Source organism: Larus michahellis, chromosome Z (genome assembly GCF_964199755.1).
Source record: "Larus michahellis chromosome Z, bLarMic1.1, whole genome shotgun sequence".
NCBI lineage: Eukaryota > Metazoa > Chordata > Aves > Charadriiformes > Laridae > Larus > Larus michahellis.
Window position 1 is genome coordinate 56,630,099 of NC_133930.1, and position 26,033 is coordinate 56,656,131.

Consider the following 26,033-nt stretch of genomic DNA (forward strand, 5'->3'; position numbering starts at 1 on the left):
CTAGATCTCCCAGTCTCCCAAGTTTTTGGTACTGGGGCGTGTGACTGCCTGAGCCCTGAAACCCTGTTCCAGTTGCTGATGCTCAGATTCCCATTGCACGGATACACGTTACACACTGAAGATCCTTCCAGGAACTGGCTGTAGACATGCATTGAACCTGATAGCTAGATCCCTAGATCCCCTGGTCTCCCAGTTGCCTCATCCCTGGACATATGAACAGGTCTCTCCACTAGCTGGTTGAAGCCTTTACCTTGCCAGTAGCAGATCCCCAGATGTTACAGTCTTTCCAGTAGCTCCTCTCTCAGACCGTCTGGTCTCTCCAGCAGCTGACTCTGACTTACAGCCATTCAATACCTGGCTCTCAAGCATCTTACCCTGCTCACTGTAGTCAAACTTGGTGCGTGCTGGTGATTGCACGCATGTCAGCATATGCATCCACACAGAGTATGCATGCAGTCTAGTCTCTTCAGTTGCCGACAGCCCGGGCATGTGGACCCTGGTGGCCCCTTCTCCAGTTGCTGGCACTGAGTCTTCAACAATGTCTGGTCTTTGCAGTTTTTGGCACCGCAGACACGTGGATCCCAGTGACTCATGCGTCCCTGTCCAGTTGTGAGCACGTAGACTTCCATACACACACATGCATGTAGAATAGAGAGACCTATCAGCATGAAAAATAATTAGAAAATAAATTTAATTAGAAGCCAGGATAGACTGGTGATCAGGTGCAGGGCATGGCCAGGCAAGTGCTGTTTGCATGTGAGTGGCCCTTTTTCTTCTCTTTTCACTCTCTTTACCCATGCTTTTCATCTGCAGGGTGCCTTGATGCTTCTTTTCCCTGCCTTGGGTTCTTCCCCTAGATATCCTATAATAAGTCTTGCACAATCCCCAAACGCTTTTTCCTGGCAGCCCATGTAGGTCATACCACCATATAGGCTGTAACACCCTTGGTCTGTAAGGAGGCCTGGAGACCCTCTCCCATTGACCCATCAGGGGCATCACCCTGAGACCAAGGGTCTGATGCTTTACATGGCATCCCTGGGAGGAGCCAGGAAAGGGGCACCCTTGCCTCTGTCTGAGTTAACTGGCGTTTCTCTGGTGTTGTGCCTCTGTGTTCCTTGGTGTTCGTGGAGGTGAACCTTTAATCCTGTAATTTAACAGCTTTGATAACTTGAGATGGAGTAATTGCAAATGTTACCAATTTATATTCCTGGGAAAGCAGGATACTGAGATTTTAATAAGTGCTTACCACTGACCTCCTTGGGTCCTTATTGAGGTCAAACCAGTGATTATGGGGAAGCAGTTAGTGAGACTGCTTCCCACCTTTTAAAACATTCAAGCAACCAGATGGCTAATCCCTGAGCACATGGGCAACAGCCAAACTATTGGGGGGTATGGGGGAAGGTTTGCCTTGTGTTAAAAACGGTAGCATTGAAAGTTTGTAAAATCTGGTCTCACTATAAGATCAAAAGAGAGCTCTTTGGAAAGCTTTGTTGGTTTTTTAGAAACAAAAGGGGCTATTAAGAGTTACAGCTGCTGCTGCTGTTTTTGAAAAACAGGAAGTTTTCCAAAGTTTTGTAATTACCATTGCACTTGTCTTCATCTTACAGTACAACAGGTGATACATCTCGATCAAATCTTTTTGAGGATGCTATAAGTGCACTTGGTAAGTGGAGTGTTTTTTTAATGTAGACGTTATTTTGGTGCAGCAGAAACAAATGACGGATTAGCAGATGTTGACATTCTCTTCTGTATCTGTCATTGTTAAAGTTATAATCAAAGTACTCTTCTCTAAGACGTGAAGTTGGTATCTTAGAACCAGCATCAAGAACTTCTTTACTGAAGAATATTTCACTTCATATATTTTTATTGTGTAAAAGGAAGATCCTTATCATTCCTGTTTTTTCCCCCCGTTTGCCTTAGTTTCTCTTCTGACTATTCAGTTTGAAGTGTCTTGGATAGAAGACGAGACATAAATATGTATACACTTTTATTTCCACCTTTACTTCCCAGTGTGCAGCTCTGATAAAATGGCTGCCTTTATTATTCACATGTTACAGCTTTAACAGTACTCTCTTTTGACACATTTAGATTAGATGAATTCTCCAAATCTGCTGCTATCCGGGCTGGGGAATGAATGCCTCCATATACTTACAGTGAAATCACTTTTCTTTTCACAGCTTAAATGTTTTTGTTTCTCTCCCGTTGCGGAGTGGAGTGGAATAAACAGGGTAAAAACAGTAGGAAGTTCTGACCCTCACTTAATGCTGATTCTGGTAGGAGGAAATTACTTAGGCAAAACCACAGCGCCTTACTCCTACTTCAATTTTTGGAGGGGATTTTTTTTATAGAGCATAGCAAATTAAGGCACAGAAATAAAGGGGAAGTGAGTTTTTTATTTTGTCTTATGTCTGTAAACATTAAGCTGCAGCTTGGTACCAAAAGTTAAAGAGTTTCACTTACATTTTTGTGTAGGGGTGTGTGGATATGTTGGAGGCAGGTGTGGTGATTAAGCAGCCTGGGTGATTTAGGAGCAGTAGTAATGTTTTATGTGTAATGGTGCTAGCCAGCTTAGGTCTTATGTCATGACATACTGTTTAAAGAAATGTGTGAGCTGATATAGCTGATAGATACTGTAGGAGACGACCAGTCGAGTTCTGTTAGATTTTTTGAATGACTGCTGCTACCAAAAGTGCTGCAGGCTTCATTAACCATTCATTACACCTTAGTGACTGAGACGTGTTCATCACAAATACTCATGTTAACAGTAATGACCAACAAGTTTAATTAAGCCGGTGGTGTTGATTCAGTTATATTCAGAATTTTAAAAAAATAATCTCCTTTGAATGTGGCAGGAGAGCATCACCTCACTACCCATTTTGTATGAAAGTTTTTGGCGTGGTATCTGGTTGAGTAAACCCAAGTGTCCCTCACAGTTTGGAAATATGGAGTGTAATTTCCTGGGCAAGCATACTGCAAGGGTTATATGCCAAAAAATTTTCAAAGGCAATAGGCATGAACTCTGTGGTTCTTTTTCTTTAGAAACTGTCTTGAAAGGAATTTGCTTGCACAAATTAATGTAGTGTGTTTTTACATCCTAAGTAGGATACTAGGCATGTTCTTACTGTGGGTTTTCATTTGCATTGTGTGAAGATAATTGACTTAACTTTAAAAACAGGGATTGGTTTCTACTGAATTGCTTTTGTTTTCAGTTAGATACGCTGACTGAAATCCAATGTGGCTTTGTGTGCTACATGAAGATCTGCATGTCTTGCAGTTCCTGTGCAACCAATATCTTTCACTGGAGCAGCCCAACCTTTCTTTAGGGCATGCGACAAGAGTTATTGTGGGGAGTGTGATGAACTGGATTTGAAAGTTAATCCGTCTTTAAAATGTTACTTGAAAGACAAAAGCAAAGAGCAGAATCAGTTCAGCATTGACTTCGTAAACATTCCCAGTAGCGCTATGTAGAGATAGCCCTGACTCTCTATCGTGACATTGCTGGTGTGCAATTCCTGAATTACTGTTCTTGGTTCTTGCATTTGCATGACTCGTGTAAGTAGACTGTACGTGGAGTACATGTGCCCAAATTCGCAGTAATTCTGTTTCCTTCTTTGGCTTTTAATGATGGCTTATGTAGCAGTCTGTCCAGAACAAGTCGATGTTCTTGCATCTTTTTCTTCTGAATCAAATCTTTCGTACTGTTCTGGTCTCTACCTAGCTTATATTGAAAGAGCACTACAGAAATGTTTAACTAGTAGTTAATTAGATCAAAAGGTGTTCTGTCTGCTGTTTACCTTGATTAGTTTGTTAGCAACAGTAAGGGTAAACTAGTGCTGTGTAGAGCAGTAAGTTTAGCAAATCACTGTGTTGGGACAACGGTTGGCTTGGCTTTTTTGTTTCTGTGAACAGTATCTTTAAAATGAAGTTTAGGTGATTTTGTTTATGTCTTTGAAAAAATAAAGTTAGATGTAAAACGATTGATCTTGTAGTTGTATATGAAGACATGATTTTACTATTCCTTAAACTCAGGTTGGCACTATTATTTTGAAGCCTGAACAAATAAATACTCAAATTAGTCAAGGATTGTAAATCCATTATTTATCTTACACATAAAGCACAACTATCCTTGGGCTGCGGTTGTTTTATTATTTCTTCTTGTGTATATTGCCCTCAGTCATACATCCACTGATTATTTAGAAGCATTCTTTAAAAATCAAGCAATGTGGTTGTGTTAATGTTGGCTTGAGCTAAACTCCTTCTCCCTAGGGAAACAAAACTTGGTATTTTCATTGGTTCTTTTAATTGTGACTTACTTGTCTTAACAGAGTAGCTCTAGCAGTATTTGTTTCCTCTACTTTTTTTAATCTGTTGGTTTCTATGGTGACTGTTAATGATTTAACTCTCCTGCCACTAACTTCCTAGTGTTACAGAGTCAGTGGTAGGATTCCACTGAGATCAGGAATACCTTTTTCCAAGGAAGGAGATGGTATTCTAATGCTTGGGTTTGGTTTTGGGTTTTTTTCTGTTTTTACATGCAGATAACCTTTAAGATGTTGCCCAGTTACAATTTATAATGGAATAGTTATTTTTTTGAATTGTTAAACCTGCTGTCTGCTTTTAAGGAAGGGAAATAAAATAGATTATGAAAAGAGATCATTTTCCCTATGATGCCATTAGTGTAGTGATCAGTTGTCCTTAAGTTGCTCCACGTATAATGTGTGTGCCCTTTTGTCTTGATGGCTGCAGGGGAGGGCCAGTTTTAGTCCATTTATGCTGTAAAAGGTGGGGGATTTGATGTGATGGATGTCTAGTCAAATATACATGAATTAAATGAGATAACTTGTTTTCCTGAACCCTCATTGAGGTCTTGAGTGACTTCCCTAGATGTAACTTTAAGTCTTCTCTCTGACTTGAGTTGGTCTAAGTTAAATTGATTAAATGACTTTGATAATCATCACCAGCATGTAGCAACATACAGTTGTAACTTGGTCATCACTATCTGTAACCTGCCTAACCATAGCATAGAGTGAAGTCTTTACTGGGAAAAACCTTGATGGCTAACAGTTTGACAGGCAGATTTCTGCCTAGAAAGTTTAATTTCCAAACTTACACAGCAGGAGACTTTTCTTGATTACATCAGGAATTGAATATTAGCTGTGAGGATGCCCTTGACTTTAGATGAAAGCAAAAGAGGGGATATTATTGCAATTACAAGTACAGAAGTATCACAAGTGCTGCTTTTTTCAATAGAAGTTTTCATTGTGTTCATTACCCTCTATTTTTCCAGTCAAATGCATAATGAAACCACCAGAATATATTTGGAGTTAAAGCAACAGAACTATGGCAAGTTTAATAGGAGCTATTCTTTATTCTTCAATGAATGACTAAAATTTGGATAGAAATTAAATTTATCCATTGAAACTTTTTTGTGCTTTTTTTTTTTCCCCTTATTCCCTTAAAATGGTGGTCATGTTACTTCTAGTGACAGGCCAGTCCTATGAGAATATGGTGACTGAGATCATGTCAATGGGCTATGAACAAGAACAAGTAATTGCGGCGCTGAGAGCCAGCTTCAACAATCCTGACAGAGCGGTGGAATACCTTTTAATGGTGAGCAGCTTATTTTACCTACACCTTGTTCTTTCACTTTTTCTTTTGTCCTCACTAAAGACTAACTTTAACTTTCATTTACTTGTTATTTTGAATATTGTCCAACCAATGAGAGTAATGCATGTTCATAGAGGAGCTACATCTCTAAGCAGAGCATCTGGAAGTCTGAGAATCGGATTTTGAAGGTTACGTGTTACAGGAAATACTGAAGTCATCCCAAACTACTTCTATCGCTTCTTTGCTTTTATTCTTTGTTGATTTGTATAGATATGTATGTAAAGTATGTCCAGTTACAGTGATAGTTTTAACTGCCAGTGGCTGGCTCAAGGAATGATTTTGTGTCACATCTTAGTGGCAGTGTAGCTTTATTTTTGTATTAGCATCTATAACATCGCAAGGGCATTTTTTTAGGTTCCAGATCATTGTTTCTACTAATAATGCACAGTGTTTCTAATAATACTTTCCAAACAGAAAGATTTCAGAGTTTTTTGAAATGTGGTTAATTTAACTGGTGTTTTAATTTAAGCAGTGTTTTGAAGAAGGAACAATTTCTCATTTGATAAATGTATTTTGAAGGTTGAAATGAACTTAATTGGTGTGAGAGGAAACAGAAGAGTAGCTTCACTTTAATGGAAATCTTGTGAGTTGTTTTAGGGGGTTTTTGGATAACTTTTAATTGTATACCTTAATCTGACAGGTGAATTGTAACCACCAGAGAATCTGTCTGGGACCCTGTTGCTTAATCAGTATTTCCAGTACAGTTAGTTTTCTAGCATACCATTTTTTCCCTGATGTTGTTTTTCCTTGTTTCAAGTCTCAACTTTGTTAAAACATTGAAGCCAGTTTTTAAACAGACAACAGATATTTTGAGTACATGAAAAAGTTCAGTTCTCATCTAGTGTTGTGTAAATGAAAGGTGATCAATACTGTCTGCCCTAAGGACGAATGCAGTAGTGCTCCCATCTATTTGCCATAAGTCTCGAATCTCAAACGTTTGGTTCTTTATGCCTTAAAAATGTTGATTTTACTGTTCATTTAATCTGTACATGTACCATAAATCCAGTGCCTCCTGTAAGTGTTGGGGTTGCTGTGCCTGTGCCAATCATGTACAATGTGCAATGCTTGTGCACTCAATCTAGTATTTCCCTGCTCTAGCTTATTTCTGTTCAGGAAGTCACGAATAGAAACAGCAGCCCTACAATGGAGTTCTAGACACGCCACGTTTGCCAAATAGATTAAGTCTGACTGGTCTGAGCAGTTCATTTCTACTCCTTCAGTAGGTTCTGTGTTGAAAATGGGTCCTTCTGTTATATGAGCTGGTCCCTTACTGTTTCACGTTATCCTTCACTGAGAATATCAGGGAACTACAGACTGCTCAGTCTCACTTCTGTGCCTGGCAAGATCATGGAGCAGATCCTCCTGGAATCTCTGCTAAGGCACATGGAAAATAAGGAGGTGATTGGTGACAGCCAACATGGCTTCACCAAAGGCAAATCATGCCTGAAAAATTTGGTGGCCTTCTGTGGTGTTGCCACAGCATTGGTAGATAAGGGGAGAGCAACCAACATCATCTGCCTGGACTTATGCAAAGCGTTTGACACTGCACTGCATGATATCGTGGTCTCTAAATTGGAAAAGCAAGGATTTGATGGATGGACCACTCGGTGGATAAGGAACTGGCTAGATGGCTGCACTCAGAGGGTTGCAGTCAATGGCTCAATGTCCACATGGAAACCGGTGACGAGTGTCATTCCTCAGGGGTCAGTACTGGGACCAGTGCTGTGCAACATCTTTGTTGGCAACGTGGACAGTGGGATTGAGTGCACCCTCAGCAAGTTTGCTGACAACACCAAGCTTTGTGGCACGGTTGACACACTGGAGGGAAGGGATGCCATCCAGAGGGACCTTGACAGGCTTGTGAGGTGGGTGCGTGCGAACTTCATGAAGTTCAGCCAGGCCAAGTGCAAGGTGCTGCCCCTGGGTCATGGCAATCCCAGGCACAAATACAGTTTGGGAAGAGAATGGCTTGAGAGCAGCCCTGAGGAGAAGGACTTGGGCATGTTGGTAGACGAGAATCTCAACATCATGAGCACTTGCAGCCCAGAAAAGCAACTGCATCCTGGGCTGCATCAAAAGAACGGTGGCCAGCAGATCGAGAGAGGTGATTCTGCCCCTCTACTCTGCTGTGGTGAGACTCCACCTGGAGTACTGTGTCCAGCTCTGGAACCCTCAGCACAAGAAGGACATGGACCTGTTGGAGTGGGTCCAGCAGAGGGTCACGAAGATGATCAAAGGACTGGAGCACCTGTGCTATGAGGACAGGCTGAGAGAGTTGGGGTTGTTCAGCCTGGAGAAGAGAAGGCTCCGGGGAGACCTCATAGCGGCCTTCCAGTACCTGAAGGGGGCCTACAGGAGAGATGGGGAGGGACTCTTTATCAGGGAGTGTAATAGGACAAGGGGTGATGGTTTCAAACTGAAAGAGAGGAGATTTAGATTGGCTATTAGGAAGAAATTCTTTATGTAAGGGTGGTGAGGCACTGGCACAGGTTGCCCAGAGAAGTTTTGGATGCCCCATCCCTGTCAGTGTTCAAGACCAGGCTGGATGGGGCTTTGAGCAGCCTGGTCTAGTGGGAGTTCTCTTTGCCCATGGCAGAGGGTTTGGAACTAGATGATCTTTAAGGTCCCTTCCAACCGGAACCATTTTATGATTCCTCCTCTTCCTGCTGGAAAAGGGAGTGGGGAGGAGCAGTCTTGCTCTTAGAGACCATATTAGCTGTCTTTCCTCCAACAACCAGACAATTGGTTGCAGCTTGTTAGTATTGAAATTTTTAGGGACCGTTTCTTTACTATGAGGGTGGTCAAATGCTGCAACAGGCTTCCTAGAGAGGTGGTCATTGCCCAAGGGTTGTCAATGCTTTAGAGGCATTTATACAATGGCTCTAATAACAGGCTTTAGGTTTTGATCAGCCCTGGACTGCTCAGGAAGTTGGACTGGATGATCGTTATAGATCCCTGCCAACTTGGAACTATTCTGTTCTAAGTGTCTACATTCCTGGTGCTGGGCCTGATGCAATTATTACTCTGTGGAGAACAATGTCAGCTAAAAACTGTTCTGGTGCTCAATTAAACAGTAATTTTATTGCTTAATCCACCATATTGTTTAGTCCACCATAAGGCAAAAATGGACTTTTTGTGGTCCAAGCAATGTTTCCATTCAAAATTAATTGTATGTGAGTTGATATCATGCTTTATTCTGTTGAATTGCTGTGTAAACAAGGTGCATACACCTCCCTAGTCTCATCTGATTACAATTGTACGCAGTCTTGGTTATTTGGAGAGTGATACTTCAAGCTTGTATTTAAGAGTTAAGATGATGTTCAAGATGATAAATCATGTCTACATAAATTTGGTTGAACTAGTTTCCATAGTGCTTCTATTCAAGAGCAAACAAGGTTTAAACAAGCATACGCTGGTTGGTCGGGGCATAAGATTAACCCAAGTTCCTACGTGACACTTAGGTTCCTAGAAATGACTGATGTGATGGGAAAAGGTATTTAAGCAGTCCTCTGTAAGGCACTGTGTTGTGGTTTTGGCCGGATTGGCCAATCAGAACGACAGATGGCCCTACCCCACCACCTCTCCAAAGAGACGAGAGGAAGAGATAAGTAGATTTACAAATTTAGAAAAAGAACTAAACTACTTTAATGAAAATAATAATAAATAAGGAAATAGTAAATAATAATAGAATAATAAAAATTTTTAAAAAGTATACAATGTATACAAAACCGTATCCAGCTCCCAGGATGACAATTGTGTCACCAGCAGACACAGGGACAGTCCCAGACTGGAGTCAGCGATGGACAGGAGCTGAATTCTGGAACTAGAGTCAGGAATGCTCGGATCGGGATCAAAGGCAGACGAACAGACAGGGTCCTCCTCACACGTCGGCCATTGAAGAAAGAGAGCGAGCCCCTTGCCCCTTTGATCCCTCAGCTTTTATACTGAGCGTGATGCAGATGGGATGGAATACCCTGTTGGTCAGTTTTGGGTCACCTGTCCCATCTGCCTCCTCCCTGCAGGTGGGACCCCTCTGTGCTTCTCTGCTTCTGACCCTCTAATGGGGCAAATAGTGAAGTGAACTCTTTTGGGTTCCTGTCAAGCAACTTCCCTTGCCTGTACCACCAAGGCTTGTAGTCACATAAGAGTCTTTCTTGGTGTCTGTCCCATGCCAAGCTGCCGAAGTCCCTAGGCTTCAGGGAGGAGGATGGAAAGGACAAACTTGGTGCAGGAGTTCAGTAACAGTGGGAAAAACATGGTTAGGTTGTGAAGTTTGAAAGATTCCCGTGCAGGATAAAGGTAATGGAGTAAGGTCTGTCTCAGTTGTATACTTCACATTCTAATTTACTATAATTGTTCTTTTTTTTAGATTTGTCAGTTTCATCCCCCTGAGCAGTTAGTTCATATACGAAGTTGTTTGCACATGGAAAATAAAAACAGTCTGAGTTAACTGGTTTTTTAGCTGCTAAAATTTGGTGACATACAGGCCTTTTCACACTTAAGACACAGTAAATGGCAGTTGTCACACTGTTTTTTTGAAGGAAAGAGGTCCAAAGAGCCCAGTTCTTGTATCTCATATTAATTTCTTGCCAGATTCTATGGCATCTATAATCTCACTGTTAGCATTGTGTACTACAATTCTGTTGCTGTAATTTAACTTTATTTGCATAATACTGTAACATATTGTAACAGTATGTTTTAGTTTAACTTTTTCACTCATATCTAATATCTTAGAAGAGGGTTCAAATCAAGTATTTGTGTAGTAAAATGTAATTTTAAACTGGTGCAATGCACGCTATGCAAACCACATGGTTTTCTTGTCAAAAAACACATTCTCACAGTATTCTCTTCCAGTTGTAAATGAATACCTATCACAGCATCTTGCTTTGTATTTGCAGTGAAAGCATTAATGTTTTTTCCTTCGTTCTGAAAAGTAAATAATACATGCAATAAAACAAATATCTTTTAGCATTCTATACGTAATTATGTGAACTGTGTCTTTAGGGTATACCTGGAGATAATCAGGCTGTAGCTGAACCTCCTCAAGTAGCAAGTACTGGTGCCTCTCAGTCTTCATCAGTGTCAGCATCAGTAGCAGCTATACCTACGACTACTAGTTCATTAGGAGGTAAGAAAGGCTATATTTGGGAGGGTGTGATAAACACATGCACTTAAGCATTCTCTGCGTGAGTGAATTTTAAGTTCCTGGTGCTTGTGAACTGATCAAAGTGAATTGTATAAGAGCTGTAACATGGAAATTCCAAGTGTGGTACTTGCTTGGGACGAATGGCTTGTTGTATGTGGATGTATCTGGAATAAATCATAAAGTTTCTAAAAATGCCGTGAACTTGCACAATTCCTTTGATTCAGTATTCTGGATTTAAATGTAAGAGCACAAATGCAGAGGGGGTTGTGTTTTCTCTCACTTAAACTCTGGCTTCCTGCTTCTGTGTACTACTGTCGACTGTGACTATACTAAATGCATTTACTGGTTGTAAGTTGGAATATCAAGGGAGAAACCTGCAATAAGACCATAAGGTGTAACACCTGAGAGACCTATCCATGACCTAGGACTCATGGTCAGCAGTGCAGCACAGGGACAGTGGTTGGTGCCTGCTGAGGAGAACTCTGTCTTAAAGGGAAATAAATACACGAAAGGAGCATAACCAAGGAGTAGGAGAGGTCTGTCTTAGGCTGTGGCAGAGGCAGTGTTCAAGATGCTAGCCTTGTGTCGTGGTTTAGCCTCAGACGGCAACAAAGAACCACGTGCCGCTCGCTCGGGCCTTCCTAATACAGGAAGAATCAGAAGAAAAGGCAAGACTCTTGGGTTGAGACAAAGGCAGTTTAACAGAACAGCAAAGGGAACAAGCAAACAACAACAATAACACGGACAGAGGCATATACAAACACGATTACGGGACCGCCACTCCCCGCCGCTCACCGACCGGACCCGGGACGCCCCAGCCCGCTCCAAACGGTGACTTCCTGTCCCCTCCCCCGCCAGCTCAGGGTGGGCATGGCTCACATGGCATGGAATACCAGGGAAAATTAACCCTATCCCTGCCGGAACCAGGACACCTTGATAGAGGCCAGGGTGTTAAACGTACAGGTACTAGTGACAGGCACACGTGACATTATCCATAAAGAGAGAGTGGGGTATTTCAGAGCACTTGAGACACTGCTGCGTTCAAGGCAGTACCTAACAGTATAGGATATATGGGAAGGCAGGACTCTCTTGAGAAGGGCAGAACTGACCTAATGCAGGAGGTAGAGAACTCTGTTGTAGGCATGGAGACAACGTGGTAGTCTGGGTAGGTGTCTCTGAATGAGGTTACTCAGAGATGAGACATAACGAGAAAAGTCCTGGAGATCAAGGACAGAAGGCTGTTGCATCTTAAGAGAAGGCTGGGTGAAAAGAAAGTGCGTTGTTTAACCATAGAATAAAGAACTCTTGCTTAAAGCTGTAGTAAGTAGTGTGAGGAAGCATATAGTTGGCTTTCATGTCCTGTTTCTATCTACAGTTATAGTGTAGGTACATATTTTATTAAGAATCTTGGTAACTTTTTAAAATCCATGTTATCTCATTGATTTTTCAGGGCATCCACTTGAGTTTTTACGAAATCAGCCTCAGTTCCAGCAGATGAGACAAATTATTCAGCAAAATCCTTCTCTGTTACCAGCATTGCTACAGCAGATTGGACAGGAAAATCCTCAACTACTGCAGGTGAATCCTAAAATGAAATAATGCCGCTAATTTTGATTTAGTTTTACAAGAAAGGGATATGTTGATGTTAAGTAGGATGATGTGTTAATAGTAGTTACAACACTCTGTTGTTGCCTTTTCAGCATTGTTGTATGAAACATATTTTCTATGACATTAGAAAAGAGTCTGAGTCTATAGGAGGTGCAGAGGTCATCAGGAGCAGGGAAGGGTTACTGCAATTGAACTGAAACATGAAATTGCATTTCTCATGGTTAGATTTAATAATTTTTCTCTATGCACTTTTTACACATTCTTTTGACTATTTAATTCACTGAAAATAAATACTCTAACTTGCCTGTTGGCAGGCTTAGACATGCTTTATTTCAATATATTTATTTCTTTTATACTCTCATACATCACAGCAAATAAGTCAACACCAGGAACATTTTATTCATATGTTGAATGAGCCAGTTCTAGAGTCCCGCCAAGGTTTAAGTGGCAATGGTGATGGTGTCAGCACTGGAGGAATAGTGGCAGAATCTGGAAGTGGTCGTATGAACTACATTCAAGTAACACCTCAGGAAAAAGAGGCTATAGAAAGGGTGAGTCTTTCTTCTTTGAAATGTTGCTTGGCTGTTGCTGTAGGATGTTGACTCTGGTGCAGGCTTAAGACATGCCTTAAGTTAAACTTTGTTTATGCTTAGTAATTCTGCATCATTTTTGATATTTTATATTTTATATTTGATATCTGTTGTAGCTTTGTTTCAAATCACATCTCTTTTTGCTTTATAGCAATTGAGTCTAAAAATCTTTTGAATATGTCTTACTGAGAAGATGCGGAGCCTTTTAAGTGATCAGAGGCTCTCTGTAATAATTGTTGATTGAATGAGTTACCCTCTGGAATGGAAACTCAGGCAGTAATTCCTCTTGCAAAAGCCTCAGACCAGTACTTTTCTAGATTGTGCTGTGATAGCTTTGCAGGTACAAAGGTGTGTCTGCATGAGCACTGTTTGCAAAGCCCTTAGATAGTAAGAGTTCTCATAGTTAAGTAGATTAGTTGAAGTAGCTACTTAACCCAGTTATTTGTCTGTCCATGAGAATTAGTTAATTATAGCTTTCCAAACATACAGGTAAACATGTCCATAAAAATAGACTTGGGGGCGGTATATTGCATTCATAAATACTGTGTGTAACACTGACTAAATACGGATTTGCGTAGATGGCATTGCCTCTGAGATTTTTCTCAGAACAAATTGCAAAGACTTATGTCATACTATAGTAGTGTTTTTGTATATCAAAGACAGTGTTTTTCAACGGGCAAAGCAAAAGGTTATGTCAGGATCATCAGAAAAGAACAATTTTAATACAGGTGTCCATTCTCTAGATCTCAAGGAAATTGAAAATTAATAAAATTAGTCTAATAAAACCGTTTGTCCATGTCCATCTTCGCAGATCATCCTCTCTAGTCTGCTGCATTTTCTTTTAAAACCATTTTATGCAGTAGAGCGTTACCTCTACAATCTGTTCCAAAACTCCACAGACCTGTATCCTTCTTCCCCTTTCCATGAAAGACACACTTCAAAATTTGGGTGTCTTAGTATTACAGCTTACACATCCATGCTGTTTTTGTATTATGCTTCTTCCATGTAAGCATGAAATTAAATCTAAGAATGGTTGATAAGGGACAAAAGGACGTAATTTCTCACAGAGATTTGACCTGCCCTCTATGTAAAATGCCTTGCAGATGCTATGAGGATTTTAAGAAAATCTCCAAATGGTTGTATGTGCTTGCCTTTGGCTAAAAGAAAGATTGATTTGCTGAATGTGTTTAAGTGCAGGCTAAACCCATTTGCCTTGGCACCGTAATAATCTCTTCTCTATCATTCCCATCTCCTGTTGTCATTGTGTCCCAGACATTAATTAATTCCTTGACTTATGAAAAACAGATTGCTCTCAACTTACTTCTTGTGGCTGCGATGTGTAGTCAATTTTTTTTAAAAAGTGAAAGTCCAGTTGTAACAATTGAAAGTATGGCTTAACGTCATGTGTTGGACTTCGTACTAGTGATCGCAGGCTGGGAGCTTTTGTTCTAGGCAACTTTTGTTAACAATCCTGAGATTTGTGTAATTAATAGTTTAGAATGGGCATTGTTTTAAGTTTATTTTCTGCAGCACAGCAATGTGCCTTTACTTCCTGACATTACTGTGACCCAACCCTGTTTTAGTGACTTACTGTGTCAGTGAAAGGAAGGTGACATGTTTTATGGAGCTTCATTAGACATATTAAATCAATTTTTCAAGTGAGAATTCTGTTTACTAAAGACAAAGGAAACACCTTCTTATTCTTTGCTCACCAAAGGCTGTATTGAGCTAGGCAGTAGTGTTTGTTTCAAGAAGGTGGTAATTGCATAAGCGGCATCTCAAGATACTAGGCATACAAGAAGCTTAATATATAAAATGTACTTTATAAATGTCTTTCTTTTCTTCAGTTAAAGGCATTAGGATTTCCTGAAGGACTTGTGATCCAGGCATATTTTGCTTGTGAGAAGAATGAAAACTTGGCTGCCAACTTTCTTCTACAACAGAACTTTGATGAAGATTGAGAGACACTTTTTTATTTCACACCTCACACCAGTGCATTACACTAACTTTGTTCACTGGATTGTCTGGGATATTTGGGCTTATATTCATAATGCTTGGTATATGGGGCAGGGAGGAGAAGAGAATATGGGAAACAAAGCAAAGGAAGCAGCAAGTATGTCTGCTTTAAATTAGCAGATGGAGGGAATCACAGAGTGTAAAATAATATACAACCAAAAATCAGCTTCTGCAGATAATTAGTTCCTTCTATAAACTGTAGGCTAACTTTTCCTAGGTTTTCGGTCTTACTGTACTAGTTCCAGAAACTTAGTGTAATGCCCTGCTTCATGTTCCTTCCTACTTAGTATTGGTACTGGAAGTAGCCTGTGCTACCTAGATTCTACAATCTGTATTTCATGGCAATACTGGGTAGCAGCTTTGTGAAATCTAAAGCATCTGAGCAAATGTAAACATGAATGCCAAAATATGGGTAGTTATTTTGCTTTTTCAGTGTGTTAAAGTAGTGCAAGAAGCCCAACATTGTGTTTAATGCTGGATTAAAACAATGTTGGCTGCTTTTTTACAAGTGAAGACCCATTTCCGTTAAAAGTGTCTTGATCATTGAGAAACACCACCTCCTCCTTTGCCCCCCTCAAATGATCTGAGAAGCTATCTACGTACACATAAAATTATTATCCTGTTTACATCTTTCTGGGAAAAATGATAGATATCTAATTACTGTTCACTTCAATGTTATGTTGCAGTAAGTTTTAAAAAGCAATAGATTGCATGTTTGGTTTTGGTATATGCACTCTTGTGAAAAGAATATTCTTTTTCTGACAGCAAACAAAATGCAAGCTTAATTTTTGTCCACAGCAATGAGACTTTATCAAATCAAATTTCAAATCAAGTTTCACCTTCCTACCTTTGTTGAACCACTTTTTACAGTACATCTGTAAGCATCTGAAGATACTGATCTGTTACTTTTTCATAGATTGTAATGATAGAGCTGTTTCTGTTCAGTAAGGACTTTTGGATTTCTTCACTTCATGAGGAAGAGAAGTTCATAACTTGAGATACCAAGCAAACAATCAAGTTACTCCAGCCCAAAAGAATCTACACTCATACTTTTCTATTGAAAATATGTTCTGGTTATGGAGTTTTGAATCTTACTTCTTGGTACCTGCTTGTCATTTATTTTGCTTTGTCATCATAAAATATAGCAATCTTTCTTTTAATATACATTGACTTTTAGAGACAATTTTGCCCATCCTTGCAGTGCTAGCAATGAAAACAAATTCCAGTTTAATCGAAAGCTATTGTGTTCCTGAACACAGTTCCTGAACAGAGCTTGGGGATATTTTGAGTTCTTACTGTTGTACACCAATTACCTGGATTACAAATGTGTCTCACAAAAGTGTGTTACCACTAGTAAATATTACTACTGGTACAGCACTGAGCTGTTGTATCACTAATGATACTGATAATTCAGTGGTACAACTAAAAAATCGTTTTCTGCTTAGGTTGGGTATCAGTGGATTAACTACTTAATTACTACTTAAGCTCAAAGTACAAGTCAAGCGTCTTGAGAAAAGAGAGCGAGAACGACTGAAATGTTTGTATTTTCTTTCTTCATTGTTTGACTGTAATCTGTTAAATAATTATCTGCACAAAATAGTAAAATGTATTAAAGCTTTTTTCTTTCTATCCTTAGGCATCTGTGATACTTCTCCATATAATGTGTATTTTCCTTGTTCAGACTTTATTCTTTTAAAATTTTGTAGCTGTATAATGTCGAAGTGATCAGTAGCACAACTCAAATCTGTCAGTACGAGGTGTGATATCGCTAAATAGAAAATAAGTCTTTCATAATGCTTTCATTTTAGAGAAGTTAGCATTAATACCCGAGACAGCCAGTAGACTTCAGCTAAATAGGATTCTCAGTGTATTTACGAACTAGAAGAGGTGACTTTTGATTTAACACTCTGCTGGCAAAAAGGAGCTATTTGTTATCCGTAAAAGGAGCGGCTGCCGGGTACTTGAAAAATGCCAAATTGATACAAGGACTTCTTGAATGTACTTCACTGCGTAGCTAACACCCAACTAGCACAAAAGCTTTTAGTTTGTGTGAGTCTTCTGTACTGATCAAACTGCTATCAGAAATAACCATTCCTTCTCTAGGAGGTTGGAGAGTAAAGCAAGCACATCTGTGGGTGTTTCAGTCTACTCCCTCCAATTTCAGTTCTGAAATGTTTACTCATTATAAAGTGTGTTTGAAGTAAAGGCTGTTGAGCTTGGTCATTTGTAACTTTGTATGCTGAGTGACTGAGGCATTTGTAGCTGCTGTCGTTTAAGCCTTACTAGTAATTCTGTTCCCATTTTTTGGCAGTGGAACTGTATTTATGTGACTTCTGATGAACAACAGGTGTCTGACCTTATATGCTAGCAAAACCTGGTATCTAGTCAATAGTGGGATACTTGCCAGAGAGAATCACTTCTGTCTTTGTAGTTGCTGCCAAAAGGGAAGAGTCTATAGACCTCATATTGTGTTGAGAAGGTAAGCATGACCTGAACAAGTTACCTAAGTTGCCTAGGTATGCTGTGTCTCATTTCCTGCCAAGTACTACCAGGAATTGTCTGCACAGAGTGCTTTTCAGCGTGTTTGCTGCAGATTGCTTAGGGGTTTGGGGAGCAGTCTCCCCTCAGGACTTTGTGAACAGTAGCTAAGCAAATCAAGTATTTCTTCCTAAGTTTTGGTACTGGACTCCTTACCTTTGTTATAAATCTTTAAAGTATATGCTTAGTGAAAAGCTATTCATGATGCACTTTTAATTGGGATTAAAAAAACTTACTGTGAAGCCATATTAATTCTATAGTTGTTTATTCTCATGTGCTCTATACGGCTGCATTTTAATGCTTTGGTTCAGTAACCTTGTCCAGAATCTTCTTATGAATCTAGCTAAACACCAGGAGACTGGATTGATGATATGCTTTATTGTTACCACACTAAGAGGACTTTTTAGGAATGTGAGATAATCACATCGTTCTGATTTGGAAGTGTAGGATTGAGCTTTACTTCAAGAATACACATGAATGAATGAAACTGGGAGACACAAAGCCAGGTCCTCAAATGGTGTAAGCAAGCCTGTGGTTTCATTGGATATTTCAGTTGTTTTTGCAGAGATTTGGAGGTAGGCATTGTTAATGTTTAAATTTTTATTGCTGATTTCTTTCAAGACCAGATCTGTCTGTATACAAAACTAACCTAGAGTTTCTGCACTTGAAAATATGATATAATTCAATGGAAACACTAAGGTGGGAGTGAAGAAAGAACATCTTAGTCATGAACGTTTTTAGTTCATCTTCCTTGCCTGGTTTGAGATGCCAACGAAGTGTTCAACACACTGTGTTTCGAAAAACATTGTTTTGAAACTACAGCTATGTGGTTATGAAGCTACAAGTTATAATATTTTGTGACTTCAGTAAACTAACCAGAAAAGTTGGCTTTTTCCACCTGGGATGAAATGATGTATGGGAATAATTTAATTATTAAATTACCACAAGGTACATGACTGATCAGCATTTCTGATGGTTAGAATTTGTGGCTTCAGGCTCTAGCCGATGCTGCTGGCTTCTAATTGCCAAGTGCCAGTGCTGTATTTATATATTTTCTCCTAGAATATATGACCTATGAGGAAAAAAAAAAGGACATTAACCTCCTTGGTTCTTGTTAGCACTGAACTTCTTTCCTCCTTCATGACAGTGGGAAATACTTACTGGCTAGGCAAGAAAAATGAATATTAATAACACTCAATTTAACTCCAGTTCTAGTCAAAGCACATTTTATGAAGACACTAGCATCTGTGACATTTCCTGTCCAGACTGCAGTGAAATTAATAAATACACACGCATATTCTTCAGCAGTAGTAGTAGTCTGCAAAAATAACCCCACTTCATCCCCTTGCTTTGGCGTTTTCCTTAGTGAACTCCAGTAAAACAGTATCTGCTATATACTGTTATTTGCTGAAAGTCTAGTGCTAAAATTAGCACTTAAGTGAAGGTTTTGTGTTGTGTATACCTATGCAACTGTGCCTAGAGACCTAGAATGCAAAGTTTCTTTTGCTTTCAAAATAGGTGCCTTTCTATTTTGATATGACTCAACACATGAATGCAAATACTGTGTACTGCAGAGGGCAAGGAGCAACATCCTTGAAATTCTTGTTGCCTGAGATAGTGATTTTAAATGTGATAGACTAGGAGTAACCGGATATTCCAGCAGGCAGCTCTTTTTGCCATCCCAGGAGGAGGATGAAATGTGAAGCATTGGGCTCTAAATGTGCAACAACCAAAGATGAAAAATGGGGGGATGTCTCCCAAGTGCCTGTGTGTCTGTATCTGTAGAATTGGTCAAAATGTTGTAAATTCAGGTACATATTTTTCATTATATATTTGAATTAAGCATGCTGCTTCTCTCCCCCAGTCCCTTGTCATTACCCTAAATGTCCGTTTTTTTTTCTTTTCTCTTCGCTATTAGAGGAAGTATGCAAGCTGCAAAGGGAGTGTTGTCAGCTCCTGTTAAGAGAGCTGAAGAAAAAGATTTCAGAGGCAGTAGTTGAGGTGTTGAATAAGGAAATGGGCAGTCTTCTGGGTGCGATATGAAACGAAACAATGAGTGCTGAGTACCTGGGGTAGAGATTTCCTCTGTAGTGAGGTTGGGCTGAAGTAAGGAGTCTGCATCTGGAAGAGGCAGTGGCGTTTGTGAAAGTGCACGCCTGAAAAAGTTACACAGTATGTTGAGGGTTGCGAGGAATGGAGTGGTGTGGTAGGAGCTAACGGAGAGTCAGCTAACGAGCAAACTTTTGGTGGGATTCTGCATGTATAAATAACAAAGAGTTATATTGATAGAGAAGTTAGGAACAGGATTAGCCTTTATATTCAAGGAGATTTCAAAGACAGAGAAACCATAGAATTACAGAATGGTTTGGGTTGGAAGGGACCTTAAAGATCATCTAGTTCCAACCCCCCTGCCATGGGCAGGGACATCTCCCACTAGACCAGGCTGCGCAAAGCCCCATCCAGCCTGGCCTTGAACACTTCCAGGGATGGGGCATCCACAGCTTCCCTGGGCAACCTGTTCCAGTGCCTCACAGTAAATAATTTCTTCCTAATATCTAATCTAAATCTTCCCTCTTTCAGTTTAAAACCATTACCCCTCGTCCTATCACTCTACTCCCTAATAAAGAGTCCCTCCCCATCTTTCCTGTAGGCCCCCTCTAGGTACTGGAAGGCTGCTATAAGTTCTCCCCAGAGCCTTCTCTTCTCCAGCCAATAGCTCTTTGTCTAGCACTTTGCTTCTAAAACCAGCTCTAACTGAGAGGTGATAAAGAGGTTACAAAACAATAAAAAGAAACAAACCAGTTTGTACCGTGGCATATCTCTCACAGAAAATGTGTAGTTTTGGGTGGTCTAACCGCATTGAGGTGCTCCTGCTTAAAGGTGGAGAAAAAAAGTAATTTGATTTTTATATTTCTAGCTTCATATTACATTGTTAAGACCTTTGAGTGTCTTCAGGAGCCCTTGTTGTCTGAAGTGAGAAAAATGCGTGATCCGTCTAAAGTGTACGTTTCATAGTAATACTGCTGCTTGCTTTATTTGTATCTCCATGTGAAATACCAAATTCCCCTTTGGCAAAGGACAGGGTTGTGCAGCATACCAATGGAGCAATGCTGCAAAGTTGATTTGGACAACTATTTCTGATGGGATTATGCCTCTTGAGTGTGAATGTAATTTGTGACCCTTGAGTACGTGTCTTAAATTGTAACTGTGACCTGTGGGAAGCTGCCACAAAAACAGGGAATACTCAGTCTCAGAAGAGCAGCAGGGTTAAGGTGAGAAACCATCAGAATATATGAAGCCCGGCTATAAATCTACAGAGCCATATTTTTTTTTCAGCAGCAGTAAGAACTTAAGTTCTTGATAAATGAGTACATAGCTTTATTGTTCTTCCCATTTCTCAGAATTTGAAGTGACTGGCTCACTGGTACACAAATACTAAGGAGGTAAAGTACACAAAAGACCATTTTCTACACCTGGTTAAAGTGTGCATGCAGTGCCTAGGTCACTGTTCAAAATCAGTGGCAAATCGACATCCCTAAAACGCTGAACCTCAGGTTGCCGTGAACAAGAGCGATGATTTTGCTCACATGCAGGATGGCAGAATGGAGGGCTATTATTGCTGAATACAGCTGTTTGGCGTGACTGTGGGAGAAGCATGTAAATAGCATTTAATGGTGGCTTTGTCAGCTGCTGCTAGCAAAGAGGGTTCTGAATACTGTTCAGAATTCACTTTGCTTCAGTTGTTGGAAAGGATCTGTTGCTTTGTGAGCTTATTAAAGAGTCAACTGTCACTTGTGAAATGTATATCCTACACTGCTTAAAGGGGAGGCGAGTTGAAAGCTAAGAATGCAAGTGCAGAGAACTGAGGTGGTCATTCATGAAGTGATAAGACCTTAGCCTTTTCTGGGGAAGAGTCACATTACTTAAGCAAACTGATGAAAAGCAAGGATGAAGTTGAAATCATGCATTTGATGCACTGTATCTGGTGTTCCTGCCATCAGGTGTCAAAGGCAATTTTTAGGTATTTTTACGAGAGAGAAATATCCTGTTGGAAGCTGGTGTGGCAAGAATAGTTTTGACTAGTGGGGCGTCTTCTAGTGCATAGGCAGAATTCTGCCATCAGAAAGACACAGAAGTGTGTTTAGATTTTGAAATGGAAGACACTGATGCTGTAGTTTTCTTTTTGGCACTGCACTGGTGAAGTTCGTGATGTCTTTTGAATGCTGTATTATGCCTTAATAAGCCTTAACATGCCCTAGTAATACCTTTTGAATGCCTTATATCTAAGTGATTAAGCCTGTGCTTACATAAATAGCTATTTTAGTGGTAAGATGTTACTTGGATGATTGTGGTTTATAGGTGGAGAAGCTGCAAGCTTGTCATCATATTACTCATTCCAGCTGAAAAAATTCAATTTGTCACATCATCTTCATAGCCTGCATGGAACAATTAGTGTATTTTACAACTCTCTGGAAGATTGGTTTTGTCCCTCTTATGTAGCTTCTCCTTGGGAGTTTTGCTTTATGGCAAGAAGAAAACAGGTAATTTAGAACGCTGAGACAAATGAAACAAAGTTTTCTGTATACTTACCTTTTACTAGATTCTGCTAATCTCCAGTCTTGTGTGCTAGTAGACACTCCAGTGCCCTGAAAAGAACTGCAGTTTTATTTCTTTAGTAGAAACAGTAGCAGCGTCATCATTATGCCATGGCCTTAATCAGGTGGAAGTACAGGTTGCTTAATTTTAATCCTGCTCTTCCTTCACCTCTGACCCCAGCCGCAGTGTTGCTTGTCTTCGTGTTAACACTCAGATTTTGTAATTGTGGATTGAACTACATTTGGGAGATGAAAATGAGGAATGAACTGTTCAGCTGTCAAATTGAATTAGCAGCTATGGAAGTGTAGATAGAGTTCACACAAAGCTGACCAGGCTTCTTGTATATCTGGCTTTCCGGGTAACTGTGACAAGAGGGGAGAAAGGGACAAAGTAATTCATTTTGCATTTGGTGCAAGAGAAGGTAAAATATTTGCCGAGGTCACTATAGCAGTCTGTGAAGCTCTTCTGGGACTGTAGAGTTTTAAGTCCTAGGTTAGAGAGTCTAACAGCATGCAAATGAGGTGTCAAGATACCTGAAGAAACCTCTCAATTGTTTATGTGAGCGTTTTCATAGACACATGAAAGTATATGCAGCTTGCGGTATCAGGGTTGGACTTAAGTTGTTATTTCTACTCAAAATTGCATCACTTTTGTCATGCAAACAGAGTGCAACATCATGGTGCCAGAATGTGTGCTACGTCTTAATGGAGTCTGTTAACCCAAATCTGATTATGTAAATCTGAGAGCAAATAAAAGTTTTGGAGATCTTGAGTTTGTCTGAGGGGAATGGACTAAAGTTTGGTCCTGTGCTTGATCTGAGTACAGGCTGTTTGGAAATCTGAGCAGCTTAAATAGTGTAAAGGACTAACAATTTATTTACCATTCTGGAACTTAGTAGAAAGCTAACTTCACTAACTGAAACTCTGATTTACATCCTTTATTCTGACATAATTTTTTTTCTAACTTTTTCAGCTGTAAGAAAACTTGCTGTCTGCCTGTGGCTGTCTTTTTTTTGGATATGTTTCAGATGAAAAGTAACTCTGCTGTTTTGAAAGATAGCATTGGGGGACAAGGGTAATGCATTATTTTTTTGAATTTCAAATTCATTTCACTGAGCAGAGGTACTAGATATCTAGGTGGTCTTGGATGTAGTCTCTTTTTTTTTTCCATCTGTGTGCTTGGGGCCAAGAAGAGTAAAAATTATGAGGGCTGAGGTTGTTTTTTTTTGGCTTCCAAAGCCCAGACAGAGTTTCTGTGATGCAAGAAGTCTAGAAATCTTGGCTATATCCATCATGCCTATGTCAACAAATTTGGGAGCTTGTATTTAACAAGTTAACGTTTCTGGTCAGTGCATAAATGATCATCTGACCTATTCTGAGTATGCTGATTTTACCTTTCATGCACAGACAACTTGTTTATTGTAGGCATGGAAAGGTGGCTGTTCTTGACTGCTGTGAGAAGTTAGAGCACTTGAAATCTGTAGGCTTGAAGTTTGGACAGGACCGGTGGAAAGGAAGAGAGCATAGGGAGTCAGGCTTTGGTTAAAAGAGGCAGAACTTTTGAGCCACTTGGACTAAAAACAAACAAAAGTGAATGAAACTATACCGTGCTTTTACAATACCTTCCATTTACAAGTATGTAAAACTTGAGCTGTCACAGAATCATAGAATAGAATCATAGAATGTGTTGGGTTGGAAGGGACCTTTAAAGGTCATCTAGTCCAACGCGCCTGCAGGAAGCAGGGACATCTTCAACTAGATCAAGTTGCTCAGAGCCTCATCAAGCCTGGCCTTGAATGTCTCCAGGGATGGAGCCTCCACCCCCTCTCTGGGCAACCTGTTCCAGTGCCTCACCACCTTCATTGTAAAGAACTTCTTCCTAATGTCTAACCTAAACCTACCCTGCTCTGGTTTAAAACCATTGCCTGTCACTACAGTGACACTACTAGTGTCCTATCACTACATGCCCTTGCAAACAGCCCCTCCCCAGCTTTCCTGTAGGCCCCCTTCAGGTACTGGAAGGCCGCTATAAGGTCTCCTCAGAGCCTTCTCTTCTCCAGGCTGAACAACCCCAACTCTCTCAGCGTGTCCTCATAGGAGAGCTGCTCCAGCCCTTTGATCATCTTTGTGGCCCTCCTCTGGACCCACTCCACCAGGTCCATGTCCTTCTTGTGCTGAGGGTTCCAGAGCTGGACACAGTACTCCAGGTGGGGTCTCATGAGAGCTAGATCTTCACTAGAGGGGAAGAATCACCTCTCTCGATCTGCTGGCCACGGTTCTTTTGATGCAGCCCAGGATGCAATTGGCCTGAGCTGCAAACACACATTGTTGGCTCATGTCCAGGTTTTCGCCCACCAGTACCCCTAACTCCTTTTCCACAGGGCTGCTCTCTATCACATCATCCCCCAGCCTGTATTGATAGCGAGTATTGCCATGACCCAGGTGCCGGACCTTACACTTGGCCTTGTTGAACTTCATAAGGTTTGCTCAGGCCCACCTCTCTAGCTCATCCAGGTCCCTCTGGATGACATCCTGTCCCTCTGGCCTGTCAACCACACCGCTCAGCTTAGTGTTGTCAGCAAACTTGCTGAGGGTGCACTTGATCCCACTGTCTAAATCATTGATGAAGATGTTGAACAGCACCAGTCCCAGTATGGATCCCTAAGGGGCACCACTTGTCACTCCTCTCCATGTGGGCGTTGAGCCATTGACCACTACCCTCTGGATGCGGCCATCCAGCCAGTTCCTTATCCACCGACCAGTCCACCCATCGAATCCATATCTCTCCAACTTAGAAGGATGTTGTGGGGGACTGTGTTAAAGGCCTTGAAGAAGTCCATATAGATGATATCTGTTTCTCTTCTCTTGTCCACTGATACAGTCACTCCATTGTAGAAAGCCACAGGCTGGTCAGACAGGACTTGCCCCTGGTGAAGCTGTGCTAGCTGTCTCGAATCACCTCCCTGTCCTCCATGTGCCTTAGCATAGCTTCTAGGGGGATCTGTTCCACGATCTTCCCAGGCACAGAGGTGAGGCCGACAGGGCGGTAGTTCCCAGGGTCCTTCCTACCCTTTTTAAAAATGGGTGAGACGTTTCCCTTTTTCCAGTCACTAGGGACTTCAACTGACTGCCATTTTTCAAATATCATGGAGAGTGGCTTGGCAACTACATCAGCCAATTCCCTCAGGACTCTGGGGTGCATCTCATCAGGTCCCATAAACTTGTGTATGTTCAGGTTCCTCAGGTGGTCACAAACCTTGTCTTCACTTACAGAGGGAGAGACTTTGTCTCACAGGTCCCCATCTTGCGTTCCTTCAACTTGTGGGGTGTGAGGAGAGAGGCTGTCAGTGAAGACTGAGGCAAAAAAGTTGTTGAGAACCTCAGCCGTCTCCTCATCCGTTGTTACTAGTTTGCCATTCTTGCTCATCAGGGAGGGTACGCTTTCTTTAACCTTCCTTTTCTGGCTGACATACCTGTAGAAGCCCTTCTTGTTATTCTTAGCACCCCTTGCTAATTTCAGCTCTAGCTGTACCTTGGCCTTCCTGACCTCATCCCTACATAACTGGGTGGAATCCCTATACTCTTCCCAGGACACCTGATCCTGTTTGAACTGCTTGTGCAGTTCGTTCTTGCCTTTAGGTTTGACCAGCAGGTCCCAGCTCAGCCATGCCAGTCTCTTCCCTTTCTTGCTTGATTTGTTACACCTGGGGATCAAGAGGTCTTGTGCTCTGTGGAATGCATCCTTGAAGATCTGCCAGCTCTGTTCTGTCCCCTTGTCCCTGAGGACTGTTTCCCAGGGGGTCCTATTGACTAACTCCTTGAAGAGCTGGAGGCTTGCTTTCCTAAAATTCAGCATCCTGACTAGGCTCCTCG

General features: G+C 40.8%; 1 protein-coding gene across 1 annotated transcript in view; it reads left to right on the forward strand.

Moving 5' to 3' along the window:
- Positions 1-16,662, forward strand: part of RAD23B (RAD23 homolog B, nucleotide excision repair protein) — a 39,862-nt gene extending 23,200 nt beyond the window's left edge. The window contains exons 5-10 of the mRNA XM_074570064.1: positions 1,608-1,663; positions 5,483-5,610; positions 10,672-10,795; positions 12,264-12,391; positions 12,793-12,972; positions 14,859-16,662. Of these exons, the coding sequence (XP_074426165.1) occupies positions 1,608-1,663; positions 5,483-5,610; positions 10,672-10,795; positions 12,264-12,391; positions 12,793-12,972; positions 14,859-14,972 (730 nt within the window). The 3' untranslated portion in view covers positions 14,973-16,662. The remainder of the gene's footprint in view (positions 1-1,607; positions 1,664-5,482; positions 5,611-10,671; positions 10,796-12,263; positions 12,392-12,792; positions 12,973-14,858) is intronic.
- Positions 16,663-26,033: the final 9,371 nt, after the last annotated feature.